Source organism: Rhinolophus sinicus, linkage group LG09, assembly GCF_036562045.2.
Source record: "Rhinolophus sinicus isolate RSC01 linkage group LG09, ASM3656204v1, whole genome shotgun sequence".
NCBI lineage: Eukaryota > Metazoa > Chordata > Mammalia > Chiroptera > Rhinolophidae > Rhinolophus > Rhinolophus sinicus.
The window spans coordinates 16,000,748-16,016,892 of NC_133758.1; the positions used below are offsets into that span (position 1 = coordinate 16,000,748).

The window sequence follows — 16,145 nt, forward strand, 5'->3', positions numbered from 1 at the left end:
GTTTCACCCTGCTGACTCATTGGGAACCCACCCGACCCAACTTACCCAACACTGGAAGTACTTTCTCCTCAAGCAGCCAGCCCCATCCACATTACACTCTTTCTTGGAAAACTATCAGAGTGCATGGACCCCAGGTAGGTGGCAACTGGTCTTGGTGTGCTCTGAGCCTTTGCTGAGTAACTCCAGGCTCGGCACTGGCACCAAACCAGAGTCTACATTAACTTGATGACCACAACCCTTCCCACTCTAGTGACTCCCTAAAGCCCTGCCTCACCCAACTTGCATAACCACTCCAGGCTTTATCAGTGGCTGAACTTTAAGCTAGTTGGCAGGTGGCAGCAGGCCTTGGGGTGTCCTGTCTTTTTGCAGAGCTACCGCAGGCCCAGTACTGGTAGCAGACAGTTTGCAGCGTGGCCTCTCCCATGCACCTCTAGGTTTAGCACAAACAGTGAACCACTATGAATTGCTTTTAGCACCTACCAGGTAGCCCTGGCCAGTCACAGGCAGTGGGTGACCTGGGCCTGCACCAGAGCCCTTCTCAAGAAGTCCCAGAACCAACGTACTTGGAGGTTGGCTTTAGATCACAGCAAAGCAACACCCAATTACACCCTCACAAAGGGCGGTCTCAACAGGCATCAGAGCCTGCTGGGGTGAGTCCCACTTGGTGTAGGGTAAGCCCCTCACACAGCAGCCTGTAAGCTGTGGACATGGCCAAACCCTACAGCCAATCAGCCTGAGGGTCAATCCCACCCACTGATGTGCCAATAGCAATCAAGGCTCATCTATAGCAGGAGGGGACACACAACCAGGGAGATTGTGCCTTGGTGCCACTGGGCACCTACTACATAAGGCCTCCCAGCCAAGACTGGGAGACATAGCAGATCTACCAAATACATAGAAACAAACACAGAGAGGCAGCCCAAATAAGAAATACGTCCCAAATAAAAGAATAAGAGAAAACCCCAGAAAAAGAACTAAAGGAAATTGAGTCAAGCAATCTACCAGATACAGAGTTCAAAACTATAGTTACAAGAATTATCAGGAACTTAGCAAAAACTTCAACAAAAAGATTGCAAGCATGAAAAAAAGAGATAGAAATCATTAAAAAAGAACCAGTCATAAGTGAAGAATACAATAACTGAAATGAAGAGTGCACTAGAAGGAATCACCAGCAGACTAGATGAAGCAGAGGATCAAATCAGCAATTTGGGAGACAAGGTAGCAGAAAACATCCAATCGGAACAACAAAAAAGAAAGAAGAATTCATAAAAATGAGGACAGTTTAAGAGACCTCTGGGATAACATCAAGCATAACAATATTTGCATCATAAGAGTACCAGAAGGAGAGGGCAGAAAGCAAGGGATTGAGAACTTATTTGAAGAAATAATGACTGAAAAATTTCCTATCCTGGCAAAAGAAATAGACATACAACTCCAGGAAGCGCAGAGTCCCAAACAAGATGAACCCAAACAAGCCCACACCAAGACACATTATAGTTAGAATGGCAAAGCTTAAAGACAAAGAGAGACTCCTAAAAGCAGCAAGAGAAAGGCAACTAGTAATTTAGAAGGGAGCTCCCATAAGACTGTCAGCTGATTTCTCAACAGAAACTTTGCAGGCCAGAGGGATGAAAAATAAAGACCTACAACCAAGACTACTCTACCCAGCAAAGCTATCATTTAAAATGAAAGGACAGATAAAGAGCTTCCCAGACAAGAGACAGCTGTGTACTGGTGGCCTTTAGAAGTTGGAAACAGCAAACAATAGATTCTCCTCTTTCCTTAGAGACTGTATGTCGCGTCCTGCGCGACGAGAGTTGTGGGGAGCGAGGAGGGCGGTGCAGAGTTAAGAAAAGACAGTAGTCATGAATAGAGTTTAAGCAGACCAAGGGACCCCCAATCTCAAGGACTGGAAGCCCTGAATCGGGCCTGCATCAGCTTTTATTAGTTCAGTGGGGAAGTAAAGGAGATAAAGCTTGTCAATCGCAAGATCTGTGAATCCTATACATCATAATAGGAAACTGATTTAAGTCAATCACCCTTGGCTGCAGGCAGCTGGACCATAAGTCTCAACTTCCCCAAGGGACAAAAACCTATATGCATATGAATAGATGGAGAACACCTCATTGAATCACTCCCCTTGCAGGTTTTGGGAAGGAATGCAGCCACAGAGGCTGAGGCTTTCCTTAGCCTGAGGAAGGTGGGGGGCTGTGCCCACCTCTGTGAACCCCATGGGTTCTCCTGTTGGTCTTCACTCGACTGCACCTGGCTTGAGTTGTTCCTTCCGTGAGGAATCTTACTCATCATTGACTGTCCAGTCATCTTTCTGGGACCAAACAGAGGCATAAGGTGCAAACACAAAGGTTTAGCAAAGTCCCTGAAAGCATCCGTCTTACAGACTCTCCTTTCTTTGGGGGCAGGTACAAGGGGACAGATGGGTAGGCTGCTGCGTGGCGACACCTATAGAGGCAGACATGTAGGCAGATATAGGCCTCCATTCTAACTCCACACAAAAGGACTATATATAAGGACCTCCCTTACGTTATATATAAGGGAGGTCCTTATATACAACAGGCATTTAATAAATATTGAATGTATGTGTGTGTTTAATACTATACTATATCTCTTCATTTATTCTACTTGGAGGAAAGATGTAATATGTTTAAGAAGACACAGAAAGAGAAAATGGCTGCCTAGAGAAAGGAATCTAAAGGTAGTCACATTGGCACAAGACTTTGTATTCAGCTCTACTCCCCCCCCAAAAAAAAAAAATTAAGTTGGAAGTAACAGAATCTGGGTCTTCCATGGACAAAGGGACAGCATTAACCCACATGTCTTTGCAATATCATTCTCTCCTTTAGTCCCCATTAATATGAAAGACTTCTGAGGAATGTGTCCATCTATCCATTTATGGAGAGAAGGTCACATGGTAGAGTGGTTAAGAGCATTGTTCCTGCTTATTGGACAACATCAAGCAAACCATTATTTACTTTAAAGGAGTCCCAGAAGGAGAGAAACAGAGAGACAGAGAAAGAGCGAGAGAGAGAGAGAGAGAGAGAGAGAGAGAGAGAGAGAGAGAGAGAGAGAGAGAGAGAAAGCTTATTCAAATAAATAATGGCTGAAAACTTCTCTAACCTGGGGAAAGAGACAGGCATGCAGAGCCAGGAAACCTAGACAGTTCCAAATAAGTCAAATCTAAAGAACCGTACTGAGATGCATTATAATTAAATTGTCAAAAAAAAAAAAAAAAAGAGAGAGAATTTTAAAAGCAGCAAAACAACTTGTTATATACAAGGGGACACCCATTAAACAATCAGTGGATTTTTTAGCAGAAAATTTGCAAACTATGGGAAGTGCCATGATATGTTCAAAATACTGAGATGGAAAAACTGCCAAACAAGAATAATCTACCCAGCAAAGCTGTCCTTCAGAATTTAAGAAAAGATAGTTTTCCAGGCAAACAAAAACTGGAGGAGTGTATCGCCACTAGACTGACCTTATAAGGAATGTTAAGGGTACTTCTTCAAGTTAAAAATGAAAAGATGCTAATTAGAAACAGGAAAGCATATGAAAGTATGTTTCACTGATAAAGGTAAATGTATAGTTAAATTCAGAATACTTTCATGTCATAACAACGGTGCATAAATCACTTATAAAACTAGTCTGAGGTTAAATGACAAAAATATTTTAAAAAGTATAATAATTTGTCAATGAATACACATGGTGAAAAGATGTAAATTGTGACATCAAACTTGTAGAGACAGAGCATTAAAAAGTGGTTTCCAGGAGCTGAGGGGAGTGAAGGAATTAGGGAGAAGGTTGTAAAAGGATACAAACTTCCAGCTATAAAATGAATAAGCTCTGAGGTACAATGTAAAATATGGTGACTATAGTTGAAATGCTGTACTGTATCACTAAAATTTGCTAAGAGGGTAGAACTAAAATCTTCACATAAAAGAAGAGAAATAAGTGAGTGATGGATGTGTTAATTAACAATGAAATAAAGGAGTCTAAGTCTCTGACAGCCAACTCTTTTTCTACTTTTTCCAACTCTGGACCAGTTACCTTCAGTCTCTTAATGCGTGTGTGAAAAAAACTTCTATATATTATTTTTCTATAACTTCCATAACTTTCTATAACCTGAGTTTGTTTAGTGATGAGTATATATGTAAAACATCTTCTTTACCCATTCATCCATTGACACTTAGTTGCTTTAATATGTTGGCTATTGTGAATAACACTGCATTGAACACGGGAGTGCAGACATCTCTTCCAGATTCTGTTTTCATTTCCTTCCACTATATACCTAAAAGTGTGATTGCTGGATCATATGATAATCCTATTTCTAATTTTTTGAGGAACCTCTATAATGCTTTCCACAGTGGCTGCACCAATTCCCATTCCCACCAACAGTGCCAAGGGTTTCCTTTTCTTCACATCTTCACCAACATTTGTTATCTCTTGTCTTTTTGATGATAGTCATTCTAACAGCTGTGAGGTGATAGCTCATGGTTTTGATTTGCATTTCCCTGATGATTAGTGATGTTGAGTACCTTTCATGTGCCTGTTAGCATTTCACATGTCTTCTTTGGGAAAATGTTTATTCAGTTCTTCTGGCCATGTTTTAATCAGACTGTTGTTTTTCTGTTTTTTGTTTTTTTCCTATTGAGTTGTATGAATTCTTTATATATTTTGAACATTAACCTCTTATCAGATATAGGATTTGCAAATTTATTTTTCCCATTCTGTAGGTTGCCTTTTAATTTTGCTGATGGTTTTTTGCCATACAGCAAATTTTCAGTTTGCTCATGGTCTATGATCCTTTTAATATACTGTTGAATTCAGTTTGTTAATATTTTGTTGAGAATTTTTGTACCAATGGTAATTAAAGATATTGGCCTGTGGTTTTGTTGTCTTGTAATGTCCTTGTCTAGCTTGTAGGAGGAGAGATAAAGATGTCCCCAGACAAACAAAAGCCCAGCAAATTCATCACCACTAGACCTGCCTTACAAGAAATGCCAAAAGGAGTTATTCAAGCAGAAATGAAAAGATTAAGACTCTTTCTTTGTCTTTGATTTTTGACAGATTTATTGTAATGTGTCTTGGAGAGGATCTTTTTAGTTGAGTTTGTTTAGTGACCTATGAGTTTCATGAGCTTTGTTATCCAACTATCTCCTCAGATTTGGGAAGTTCTCAGCCTTTATTTCTTTAAATATACTTTCTGTCATCTATTTCTTCTCTTTTTTTTTTTTTTTCTGGAGCTCTAATGATTTGCAAACTGGTTATTTTGATGGTATCCCATAAATCACAAAGATTTTCTTCACTCTTCCGTTTATTTTTTTCTTTTTTCCTCTGATTGGATAATATCAATTGATCTGTCTTAAAACTTACCAATCCTTTTCTTGTTTGGTCAAGTCTGTTGTTGAAGATCACTGTTGAATTCTTTAGTTCAATCATTGCATTCTTCAGTTTCAAAATTTCTGTTTGGTTCTTTTTCGTGTTTTCTGCCTCTTTGTTGAGCTTCTCATTTTGTTCTTGTATTGTTTTCCTGGTATTGTTAAATTATTTATCTGTGTTCTCTTGTAGTTCTCTGAGCATCTTCAGAATAGCTATTTGGAATTTATTTGTTGGGTAATTCTTAGAAATCCATTTCTTTCTCTGCTACTGAGAGTTTACGGTATTCCTTTGGTGGACTGACATTTCCCTGATTCTATATGATCTCTGTAGCCTTGTGTAGGTGTCTGTGTATTTAAAGAAGCAGTCACCTCTCCAGACTTTATGGACTGACTTCAGTATGGGAAGACTGTCAACTGTGGGTGGAAGCATATTGCAGCATATTATGACCGAGGGTCTAGTTGTGTAGGGTGCCAAGCGTGGGACTATGTGGCAGCACTGGGTCCACCAGGGCATGCTGTTTGGTTCAGGCCACTGGGACCCACAACATTGACAACCATGTGGTCCTTGACAAGCATTGTGAGGCGTTTGCAGTGGCTGCACGGGATATTGGGGTCTTCAGCATCACCTCTAGGTCCAGTGACTAGGAACCAAGGCAGGCAACAGTGATGGCCAAAATTAGTGGACACCACTGCTGGCTGCCAGTGCAGTTCCCAGGCTCCAGTTGAGGCAGAGATGGAAGGGAGTGGGGAAGGAATCAGATGGCTGGCATCAGCAAACAAATACCTGGGGAGCAAAAGCTGGTGAATTCTGCAGGTGGTTTGCTGCAGTTGGGCTGGCTGATTAATTCCTTCTTTGGTGGCATAAACTGCTGGATTTATCTGTAGAGAAGGTTGCTGTGAACCACAACGACTCTTGCTGCATGGCTGCTATTAGAAGGCCCTGCTTTTTCTTCCTTGTTCTTAGCCATCTTTATATGTCTCAGCTTTGCCAATCTTGGTGGGGCAAAATCAATGAGGGATCTTTGGGCCAAAGGTCTGAGGAAGCTGGTTACTCACCCTGCTCATCTTTTCTTGGCACAGGGAATGATTTCTAGCTGGGAAGTTCCCACTTAGTGTTGAACAATGCCTGCTTGGGAGATGGGGTGAGGCAGGCAAAATGAAGCTGCCTTCCTTCTTTTTTTTATTATTAGATATTTTGTTCTGCTATGTTGGTGAAGTTTCGTAAGTGGACACCAGTGCTCTCCCAGAGCTCTTCTTGTTCATGGATAGCTGTATAATTGTTGATCTTTGTGGGAGGACAAAGGCTGCTGTCTGGTAAGCCACCATCTTGGTGACAAGATGCACAATTAGTTTCATCTTTTTATTGTTAATCTACCCTGTGTTTGTTTTATTTGTGCTTTGCCTTGGGGTACATAATGGACATTTTTAAACATCCTGTCCGATAAGTGCAAAAGCAATATGAGAAGGAAGCCTCCTCTGAAGTCAATGTAAATGGAGAAAATAATTTAAAAAATCGAAACTGGTGAGAAAAATGATGACTGTTGCTTGTGATTGTTTAGGAAGAAATTGTTTCATGGTAGGGAGCATTTTGAAAGACAAAAAAAAAAAAAAAAAAACTTCTACAAAACTTAGAAAATGCTCTCATGATACCTTGACAAAAGTCAGCTGGAGACATGACAAACTAGAAACATGTTTGACTTGATCATAGCACTGATATTATATGCCTATCACAATAATGGCAATTAATAAGAAGCTTAGGAAGTTATTGAAGACTAAGCAGGGGAAAATTCACAAATACTTTGTTACAAAGTTGAGATGCTTCCAAAGTTCAAAAAGCTTTTGAAACTGCACAGTATCAAGGTGAGTGGCTTAAACAGTGTAATTTCTGAAAGTGTTCCCTAAAATATTTGTGGACACCATCATGGGGCAGGGCCACCTATTATGGCAGATTTTCATAGATAAACAAAACGCCCAATGGAAATGTTTTTTGTTTGTTTGTTTGTTTTTTAGTAAAGCATCCAAAAAAGTGAATTATACTCTTATTTGGTGAAATGTATTGAAAACTTATCATTTTAATCCCATGAGTTACTTTACATTTAAGAACAAATGATGGACTCAGATGCTTTAAATAGAGAAGAGTCCTGACTGATTTAAAATATATTACTGTCATTCAAGTATGGTGAATAAAATTTTTAAATAATAAATATTAGAACAAATGTAAGGTTTTGATATTTGCTGAATAAATCATTAAAACTGGGTGATTACTTGTTGATTAACTATGCAAATTTCACTTAGTATTTTCATAGTGTTTTCTAAAATTTTTGTTCAAGTTACGTATTTTAACTTGTGAAGATACTTGCCACAACTTTGTTTACTAATTTAACATTTTATTAAACCATAAAAGTCTAAAGCAAAAAAAGAATCCAAGAGCTCATTCACTTCTCTATTTTACAAAGCACAGAACCTTCATGATCTCATATAACCTTAATCACAATATCCTCCAACCAAATATTTGATGTTAGGAAATTCATTGTTAATAGAAGGTGCTTCTTAAACACAAAGAAATTATCCTTCTGGTATTACCATACTGTATTCTGTATTATATCTAAGAGTAAAGGAGGTAAATAGTAGCTTTTATCACAACATTAAGTCACTTAGGATAGCTTCTAGAATACCAAACTTCAAAAATAAATTTTATTAGCAGTAAATTTATTTCAGCTCTTTGTATTAAAAGGTTTTCTTTTTTATCACAAAGTTAAATTTAAATCCTATAAAGAAGCACATTTTAACCTAGTGAATTTAATCTTTCTTCTTCACAAGCATTTAAATCAGAAGTATAGAAATAAATTGATTTAAAACTATACTGGGGAAAAATGCATGCACACTTACACCGTTTTGTTTATTAATCTTATCTAGAGCTTCATGAAATTTGTTTTCTAAAATTTACATAATACGTTTCATCACTCTTAAAGTCTATTGTCAAATAATGTTTGTAGTATAAAAAATTACTCTTCAAAGACACAAATTTTTACATTCCCCAGTGTCTGAGAAATAATACTAGCTGCCCCAAAATAACAATTATCTAAAGAATGACCACATTTCTAATATTTTGTTTGCAGAGCTAAATATTCAGTTACGCCTCAAGGTCTATGCTAATTTACATGGGTTATTATTGACTGCAGCAAATTAATGTACAATTATACAAAACAAAAATCTTTTGTTTTAGGAAATCTTGAAAAACAAAACAACATATTTAGAACATTTAATGGTATGCAAAATAGAAGCAGAAGTTGTAAGCTGGAGATCCAGGCTCTAGTGACAACTCTTAGGGTCTGAGTCTTTGACTAGAAGCCCCTCTCCCTTCTCTGGGACAGTCTTACCCTTTTGCAGAGTTTGGAAATTGGGTGTAGAATGGACAGTTTGCTTTAACCCTAAAGGTTTTTCCAGATTGAAATGTGTATGCTTATATTAAGTATCAAACACTCAAAACAAAGTAATATTGAACAACAGTCTTTGTTTCATAGTAAATTATAAGCAATGTGCCCTCAAAGTTACAATACAAAGTATAAAACAGTTCAAAAGTTCAAATTTTATTAGTAATTTAGAGATTAAGCAAACTATCACATATGGAAAATATTCAGTGAAAAAGTGCAGTTATATAAAATACATCACTTGTTACATTTGAAGTATTTCTCAATGTATTTTTAATTTTAATCTATTAAACCCCCTTAGCCCTCCCATTTTCTACTTTAATTTTCTCTACTTAAATCCAAACATTCACCCTTTTTCAACTTTCAGCTCTTCTCTGAAATCTTCCTTAATCATTCCCAGCCTCCCTGATCTCCCTTCTTTTCTGAATTCACCAATAGGAGAAATACTTTTGTAATGATCAATAGGTATTTAATAATTTGTGCACATCAACCACTTTGAACATTTCCTTTTTCCCTTCTGGGATACAAATGCTGAAAATAGATTGGGAAATAATCAACAATGGATGGTAAATACTGTCTTAAGAACCAGCATGCAGGAAGGGAGGTAAGTAGAGTAGGGTACACGTGGCTACCTGTTCCGCAGTTGGAATCTTCATCAGTGATAACTGAGGTTATTGGTACAGGAAGAGTGAAGAGAAAACTCTGGGCCCCAGCCTAGATGAGTTAATCAGGTTCAGCTGAAATTTTTCTTTTCTAATCATTTGAACATTGACGGGCCCAAGACTGAATCATCACCATATGGCAATCCAGCAAATGATTGAGCAAGAGAGGCAAGATCTCATGAAGTCAAATATTTTGGAACCTCTTGGCAGGGAGGTCAAAACAGCTTGGACATGGCTCCTTCAGGGTAAGAGTGTTGATCTGGCTTGAGGAGGGCTGAGGGCTCAAAAATATTCTTCTCCGTTTTCAATGATAACTTCGTGGTCCACTGATGTGGGTTTAGTTGTCTCCATGGCAGATGGAGGCACTGTGGTAGGGGAGCTTTGGTTGGCCACAGGGATAGAAGGCAAGGTGCTCTGAGACCCAGGTAGGAGTGATAAAGCAGGAGATGGGGCAGAACCAGTGATGCAGGTGACATGACTGGACTTTCCATCTGTCTGAATAATGACGGTGGTACCAATGGTAGGCTTGCCGAAGTGGACAAAATATAAAACCAGAACAACAAGGGCCATAGCAATTAGACAGGCCAAAAGACACACTAGAAATGTTTTCCATAGTGACCACGGTTTTGCTGTAACCTGCAAAGGATTACAATAAGTGCATATTTCAGCAAATTACATAGTAGCAACTTAGGTAAACGCTTGCAATCAGAATAAGGCTAACCTTCTTCATTACTCCAAATGCTGTAATTCAAAAGACAATGTATCACTTCTCTCTCTCTCTCTCTCTCTCTCTCTCTCACACACACACACACACACACACACACACACACACCTTGTCTACAAGTCCATTAGGACAAGTTACCCCTTTGAACTAAATCCATAAGGTGGCATCCCAAATGCAAATGGATTGCCTCAGGGATATATTATGTTTAGTTATTATCAGCTACTAACTTTGCAGTATAAATTAAATTATCTAATTAGTTCCCATGGGTAGAAAATTAATGAATAGATATATCAAAACATTTAGATAGTTATCTTTGGGTGATGGAAAATTGCAGGTATTCTGTTGCTCATCATTATTTCCTGTTTTCACATTACATATTGAGATATTACAATTACAAAATTATTTATTCAATACATTTTAAACTATTAAACATAAATAAAAGAACTTCCATTGACTTTGGAAAGACATCAAAATAGAAAATCTCTGGTATGGAGGGGATCTTAAAGGAATAGAATATAGCACTAATAAACTGTTGGGGGCTGTAAGTTTAGGTGTTACCTACAGATTGTGGAATAGTAGCTCAGAAGTGTAGAGTAGCCAAAGTGCACAGCCAGTGAGGGGTTAAAGGAAAGCAGAGCCCTGCAGAGTGGGGCCTTCCTGTCTCATTTCTCCATTGTTCCAAAGGACTACTGAAGACTCCCCACCTCCCCCAGCCCCCAGACCTTACCCACTGAGGCTGGAAGGTCACAGGCAATCTACAACCACAGTGTGTTCCTTCATTTGAACAGTATGGATTTCTGGGTAACTGCAGAAAAAGAATTTAAAAACAAACAAACAACCTTGGTTTTTAAGGATGAGGAAAATTTATTTTATCCAGGGATGTAAATAAATAAAATATATAAAACTTACATAAACCTAACATGTATTAAATGAAGAGCTAACCAATTCTAGGAGAATCTGAAACTCTAATTACGCTTTAGGGATATGAATTATATGAATATACTTTTCATATCAAATGATAAGAGAAGAAAAATGAAATGATCATCTCAGTAGATGCTCAAGGATCATTTAACAAATTTCAGCATTTAGTCCTGACAAAAGCAGACAACCAATACAAATCTCAAAGAAATAATAATAAAAGAATAATTCCCAAATGTGACAAGAAATGTTTACCTCAAAATAACAACCAACATCATATTTAACAATGAAACATCAGATACCTTCCTTTAAAGTCAGAAGTGAAGAATGTCTTCTACTACCAATATTAGGTCATTTTTTAGAGGTTCTCATTAATATGTATGAATAATGGAAATGTGAAGATAAAACTTACATTATTTGCATGTGCTATGATTGTGTACAAACAGAATTTCATGTAATCTATCAAAATAATAAGAACTCATTGGCTGATTATAAAAATATGAAAAATATTTGTAACAACACTTGTTTTATGTATATTTGTATATACTAGCAACTGCTATTCACAGTAGTGATAAAGCATATAAAATGCTTACCCATATAAAATGCTGTAGAACTTATATAAAGAAAACCATGCAACTTTACTAAGGAACAAAAAGACAACTTGAATAAAGGTCCTCTTATAAAACGTTTCAGTAGTATAAGCTCTCAATTCTCTGAATTTTAATGAAGAGCTCTTTGGAACTTTCTGGAGGAAATAAATAGGCACATTGACAAAAATTTCATGTGGCAAAATAAATCAACCCAAACAATAAAATTACATTAAATTGGAGTGGGAGAAGACAGGAAGCAAAATATTAGCAGCGATCTTTTCTGGGAGGGATCATGGGTGACTATTTTTTCTTTGTAATTTTCTACATTTTCCAAATGTAAAAAACAAATCTATATAATAAGTGCAAAACGAAAAAACATCTTCTACCCCCTGTTTGGGGGCAGCTAAGAGGTTGTCTGTCAGATTACTAAAAGATGGTAAATTCTAACCATTCCTTTTCATAGTCTCAGAAGTTGGTTTTACTCTTTGGGGATTTTTTTGTTTGTTTTGTTTTGTTTTAGTGTAATTAATTAATTATTTGATCTAATGAAACAAATTGCATAAATGTTTTTCACATATGGGGACACCATAACTCGTATTTAATATATTATGAAATGGAGGAAATAAAATATGTATGTAAGATATTAAAGCAGTGACATTTTTCAGCTTCCTTGATATATGAAGCATCCTATAAATTAAGATTATGGTGCTATAGTTATTGAATCCCCAAACTGATCACAAATACAACTTTCAAGCTATAAAGCAATTTTTAAGTCAAATCCTATCTTTGTATTTATTTTGTTTGACTTGTCTCTTGGTTCTAAAACCTCAAGTTAATTATAAAATATATTTTTCTTTGTTAAAGAAATAGTAGGCAAGGTTTTTTGAAAAGTAGTTTCTTATAATGAAAAGATTCTATGTGAGAAACTTGAGTTCAATTTCTGGCTTGGTCACTGTCTAGGTAGACTCCTAATGTTTCAATGTCTGTATTTGGAAAATGAAGGGATTTGTTTGAATGGTGAGTGAGACCCTTTATATGGTCTACGAAATAGAATTTTCATATTACTAGAGTAATACATTTCAAACATAATTTCTCAACCATAATATATTTTTCATGTTATGATTTGAAATACAAGTAAGCCAAGGAAAATAAATATTTTCATTGGATTAAAATATGTAGAAGTATAGATAATATTGTTAATATTTGCTATAAACACATTTCAAATCATCTACTCAAATGTTGTCTACCGCTACCTTATTATAGGTTTTTGATATAAATATCAAAATTTAGGCAAAAGTCTAATGCAAAATTCCCAATGATGTGAAAGCACTATTTGGCATACTAAATAATTCCTTCAACACTTAACGATTACTTATAATAACATACCAGATTGCATTCATCCTGTAATAGCAAACATCAGAAAAAAATGCAATTAAATTTTCTTGAAGAATTAAATGTTAAATGTTGCAAGTAAGGCTCTTAGTCATGAAAGGATTAAAGATATTTACAATACTCACCAGCTCAGCTGCATTTTGTTCAATATCCACAGCATTTTGCCGTTGTTTTCCATTCATTCTGAGGGTGCTGGTTTCTCAAATGCAGCTCCAAAGATGTCTGTACTCACTCTGTGGATTAGAAGTTAGGAAACACTGGGTTTATAGTAAATTAATAACTGTGAATTTATTTAGTCTTGATTACGTAAGCTAGTAGTCATCTATTTTCTGAAAAAATAATGTCCATATTAAATCCCAAAGTACATAATTTATGCTAGTTGTGGAAAAATAAACAGAAAAAGTTGCTCCCTTCAAAAACAACATGTAAAAAATTAACTGTAAGAATGACTCTAGGATTCTGAGCAGATGTAAACACTTGCCCTCATTTCACAAAAATTATTTAAAATCACTGAAACTTGATTTCTCACAGGTTAGGAATTTAGTTTTTGCTTCTAAAAAAGCGCACAAAGCCACGCCTTGATTATAAATATTGCAGAATTCTGTGGCTAAACAAACAGAGGGATTATGGTGATGACTAATGTCAAAACTGTCCAAAAATAAGACAATACTGAGATTACTGGATAGCGATAAGTTTAGGTGAATCGTGACTAAAATCTACCACACTAAGTGAGTGGCTATAATGAAATGGACAAAGGAAAAAAAAAACGTATTAAAGTGGCTTCAGCTAAAGTTAAAAATAAAAATAAGAGATAAGTACACTTCAGTGGCTCTTGATTATATAAAGCAAGGATTATCCACAGGAACTTTTGTCTGCTTCTTAGGACGTATCTTGCTTTAGGCTATTTAACAATTGTCACTGTTTCAGATGATTCCTAATCTTTTGGATGCGCGAGAACTGGAAAAGAAAGAATGTCTTCAGTACTTTTCCACTTCTCCCAAAAAGTGTACATGATACAGCATGAAAATTGAAGTGGTGTTTCACATCAGTATGAGAGCTGATGCTCTCTGACCCTTTGACAAGGTGGCATGCAGTATAGAATACAGAAAAAATGACTTTAAAGATTCTTTTAAATCACACATTTCCTGTAAGCCAAACAACTTTGGGTAGTGGGTGGTTAGTGACATGAATTTCCAAAATATTAATAGACTTACACATAATTGTTCAGAATCCTTACAAGAACTGAAGAGATTGTGTTTTTGAGTTCCTTTGTAAATATCTCTGATATGAAAATTTTATCCATATGTCACAGTAATGGAGCCAATTGTAAATTCCAGAAATGTCAACTCTTCAAAGCAGTTGATAATGGTATACAAATAAATGAAATATGTTGTCCAGAGAGCATGAATATTGGGACCATTTGCACTTTTTCTTGGCTCTAAAATTCAGTCAGAAATCAAAAGAAAACAAGATCAATTTCTGATTCTCTCCCATTACTATGGTGACTTGCTTATGGAATCCCAAACAGGGAAATGTAGAATTTTGAGAAAGTTATCCAGGAGCTCAATAGAGTAAGAAAATAAATTTTGATGAACTACAATAATAGAAGCTAAAACATCCTAGATAAATGAAGTTTTATTACATACATTTATACTAATATATATATATGCTATGTATATGTATGTAAGTATATATATACTAAAATATTAACAGTAATATGTAAACAAATATGTATATATACATTAACTACATATTTTATATATAAACATATAATGCATATGCATGTAAATATCCATATATACAAAACATTAATAATTCTGGCATTAAGTGGAATACCCACACTATAATATTAGTAAGTATGGGTATTCTACTCAATGCCAGAATTAGTATATACTAATATACTTATATATAATACCAGTAAAAATATATTAATAATTCTATATGTAATTAAATGCTTCTTTGTGAAAACACTTATCTCATACTTATAAAAACAAACAATTGTCAGGGACTATAATAGATAAATAAACTACTTTAATCTTTAAAAATGCCCTATGAAAAAATATTATGCCCATTTTACATGTGAGGAAACCAAGATTCAAAGAGTTTAAGAAATGTTCTTCAGGTTGCAAAGTCAATAGTTGCTGCAGAGCAGAAATTCAATCCCTACTCTAAGTCAAAACACATGTAAGAACTAGAAAATTGATTCTTCAGAGAGGTATCTAATAGATAAATCACTTAGCCAGATACTATGATGTAAATAAGATGTGAGGTAACATATGTGAATTGGATTTACCTATGATGTTTTGGATATATTTTGTACCTCAGCTTTAAAACAATATTCTATGACCTCAATTTGAAAATTAAAAGAAAAGCTAGCATAGCATCCACGCAAGAGGCCAGACTAATCATTCTACTTTAAATCCATTAACTTTAGTTTCCACTACTCAATGCCCCCAATTTACTGTCTTGCTTCTCTTATTTTTTCATTGTTATGAAACTTTTGACTTCATATACTTTTTTCCAATAGAAAAGTAATTGTATGAATAGTAAGAGCCTATTTTAATGAAAATTCAGAAATTTAAGGAAAATAACTACCTATACATTATTGCAGTTTTGCAGATTTATTCCAGACATTTTTCAATGCATATCTAAGGATATTTACTATTTTTTGTTCATTTTAGAGTATTTTATTGGTTACTACTGTCCTTACATAAAATTAATATAGTTTACTTAACCACACTTCCATGCTTAATTATTTAGATTGTTCCTATTTTACTGACGTAATATTCAATATGATAATCATTTTTAAAAAAACTTTTTATCAGACTTTCTGTTTGTTTCCTTAGGTTGCAATATAAAAGTGGAATTAATTAAATAAAAAAACGAAAATTGCTAAATTGACAAAGAAAATTGTACTAGCCTACACTGTCACTAACAATGCAACAAGACTGTCCTACTCACAGCATTCTCCTTATTTTGACCTTTTTTTTTTTCAGCCTTTGCTAATTGGGCCAGGAAAAAATGTCTGCCTG

At 35.7% G+C, this 16,145-nt stretch overlaps 1 protein-coding gene across 1 annotated transcript; it reads right to left on the reverse strand.

Moving 5' to 3' along the window:
- Positions 1–7,832: 7,832 nt before the first annotated feature.
- Positions 7,833–13,637, reverse strand: LOC109440943 (uncharacterized). The gene is made up of 3 exons (XM_019721115.2): positions 13,239–13,637; positions 10,941–11,018; positions 7,833–10,125 (listed from the first exon to the last, which is right to left on the reverse strand). The coding sequence occupies exons 1-3, from the start codon at positions 13,293–13,295 to the stop codon at positions 9,772–9,774; spliced, it is 489 nt and encodes a 162-aa protein (XP_019576674.2). The 5' UTR covers positions 13,296–13,637; the 3' UTR covers positions 7,833–9,771.
- Positions 13,638–16,145: the final 2,508 nt, after the last annotated feature.

Bases quoted from the DNA above. Each gene is read 5' to 3' on its own strand.
- LOC109440943 (XM_019721115.2), bottom strand. From the start codon at position 13,295: ATGAATGGAAAACAACGGCAAAATGCTGTGGATATTGAACAAAATGCA. The intron at 11,019-13,238 runs GTGAGTATTGTA...CTTTTTCTGCAG, and splicing joins AACAAAATGCAGCTGAGCTG to TTACCCAGAAATCCATACTG. The intron at 10,126-10,940 runs GTAAGGTCTGGG...AATCCTTTGCAG, and splicing joins TGACCTTCCAGCCTCAGTGG to GTTACAGCAAAACCGTGGTC.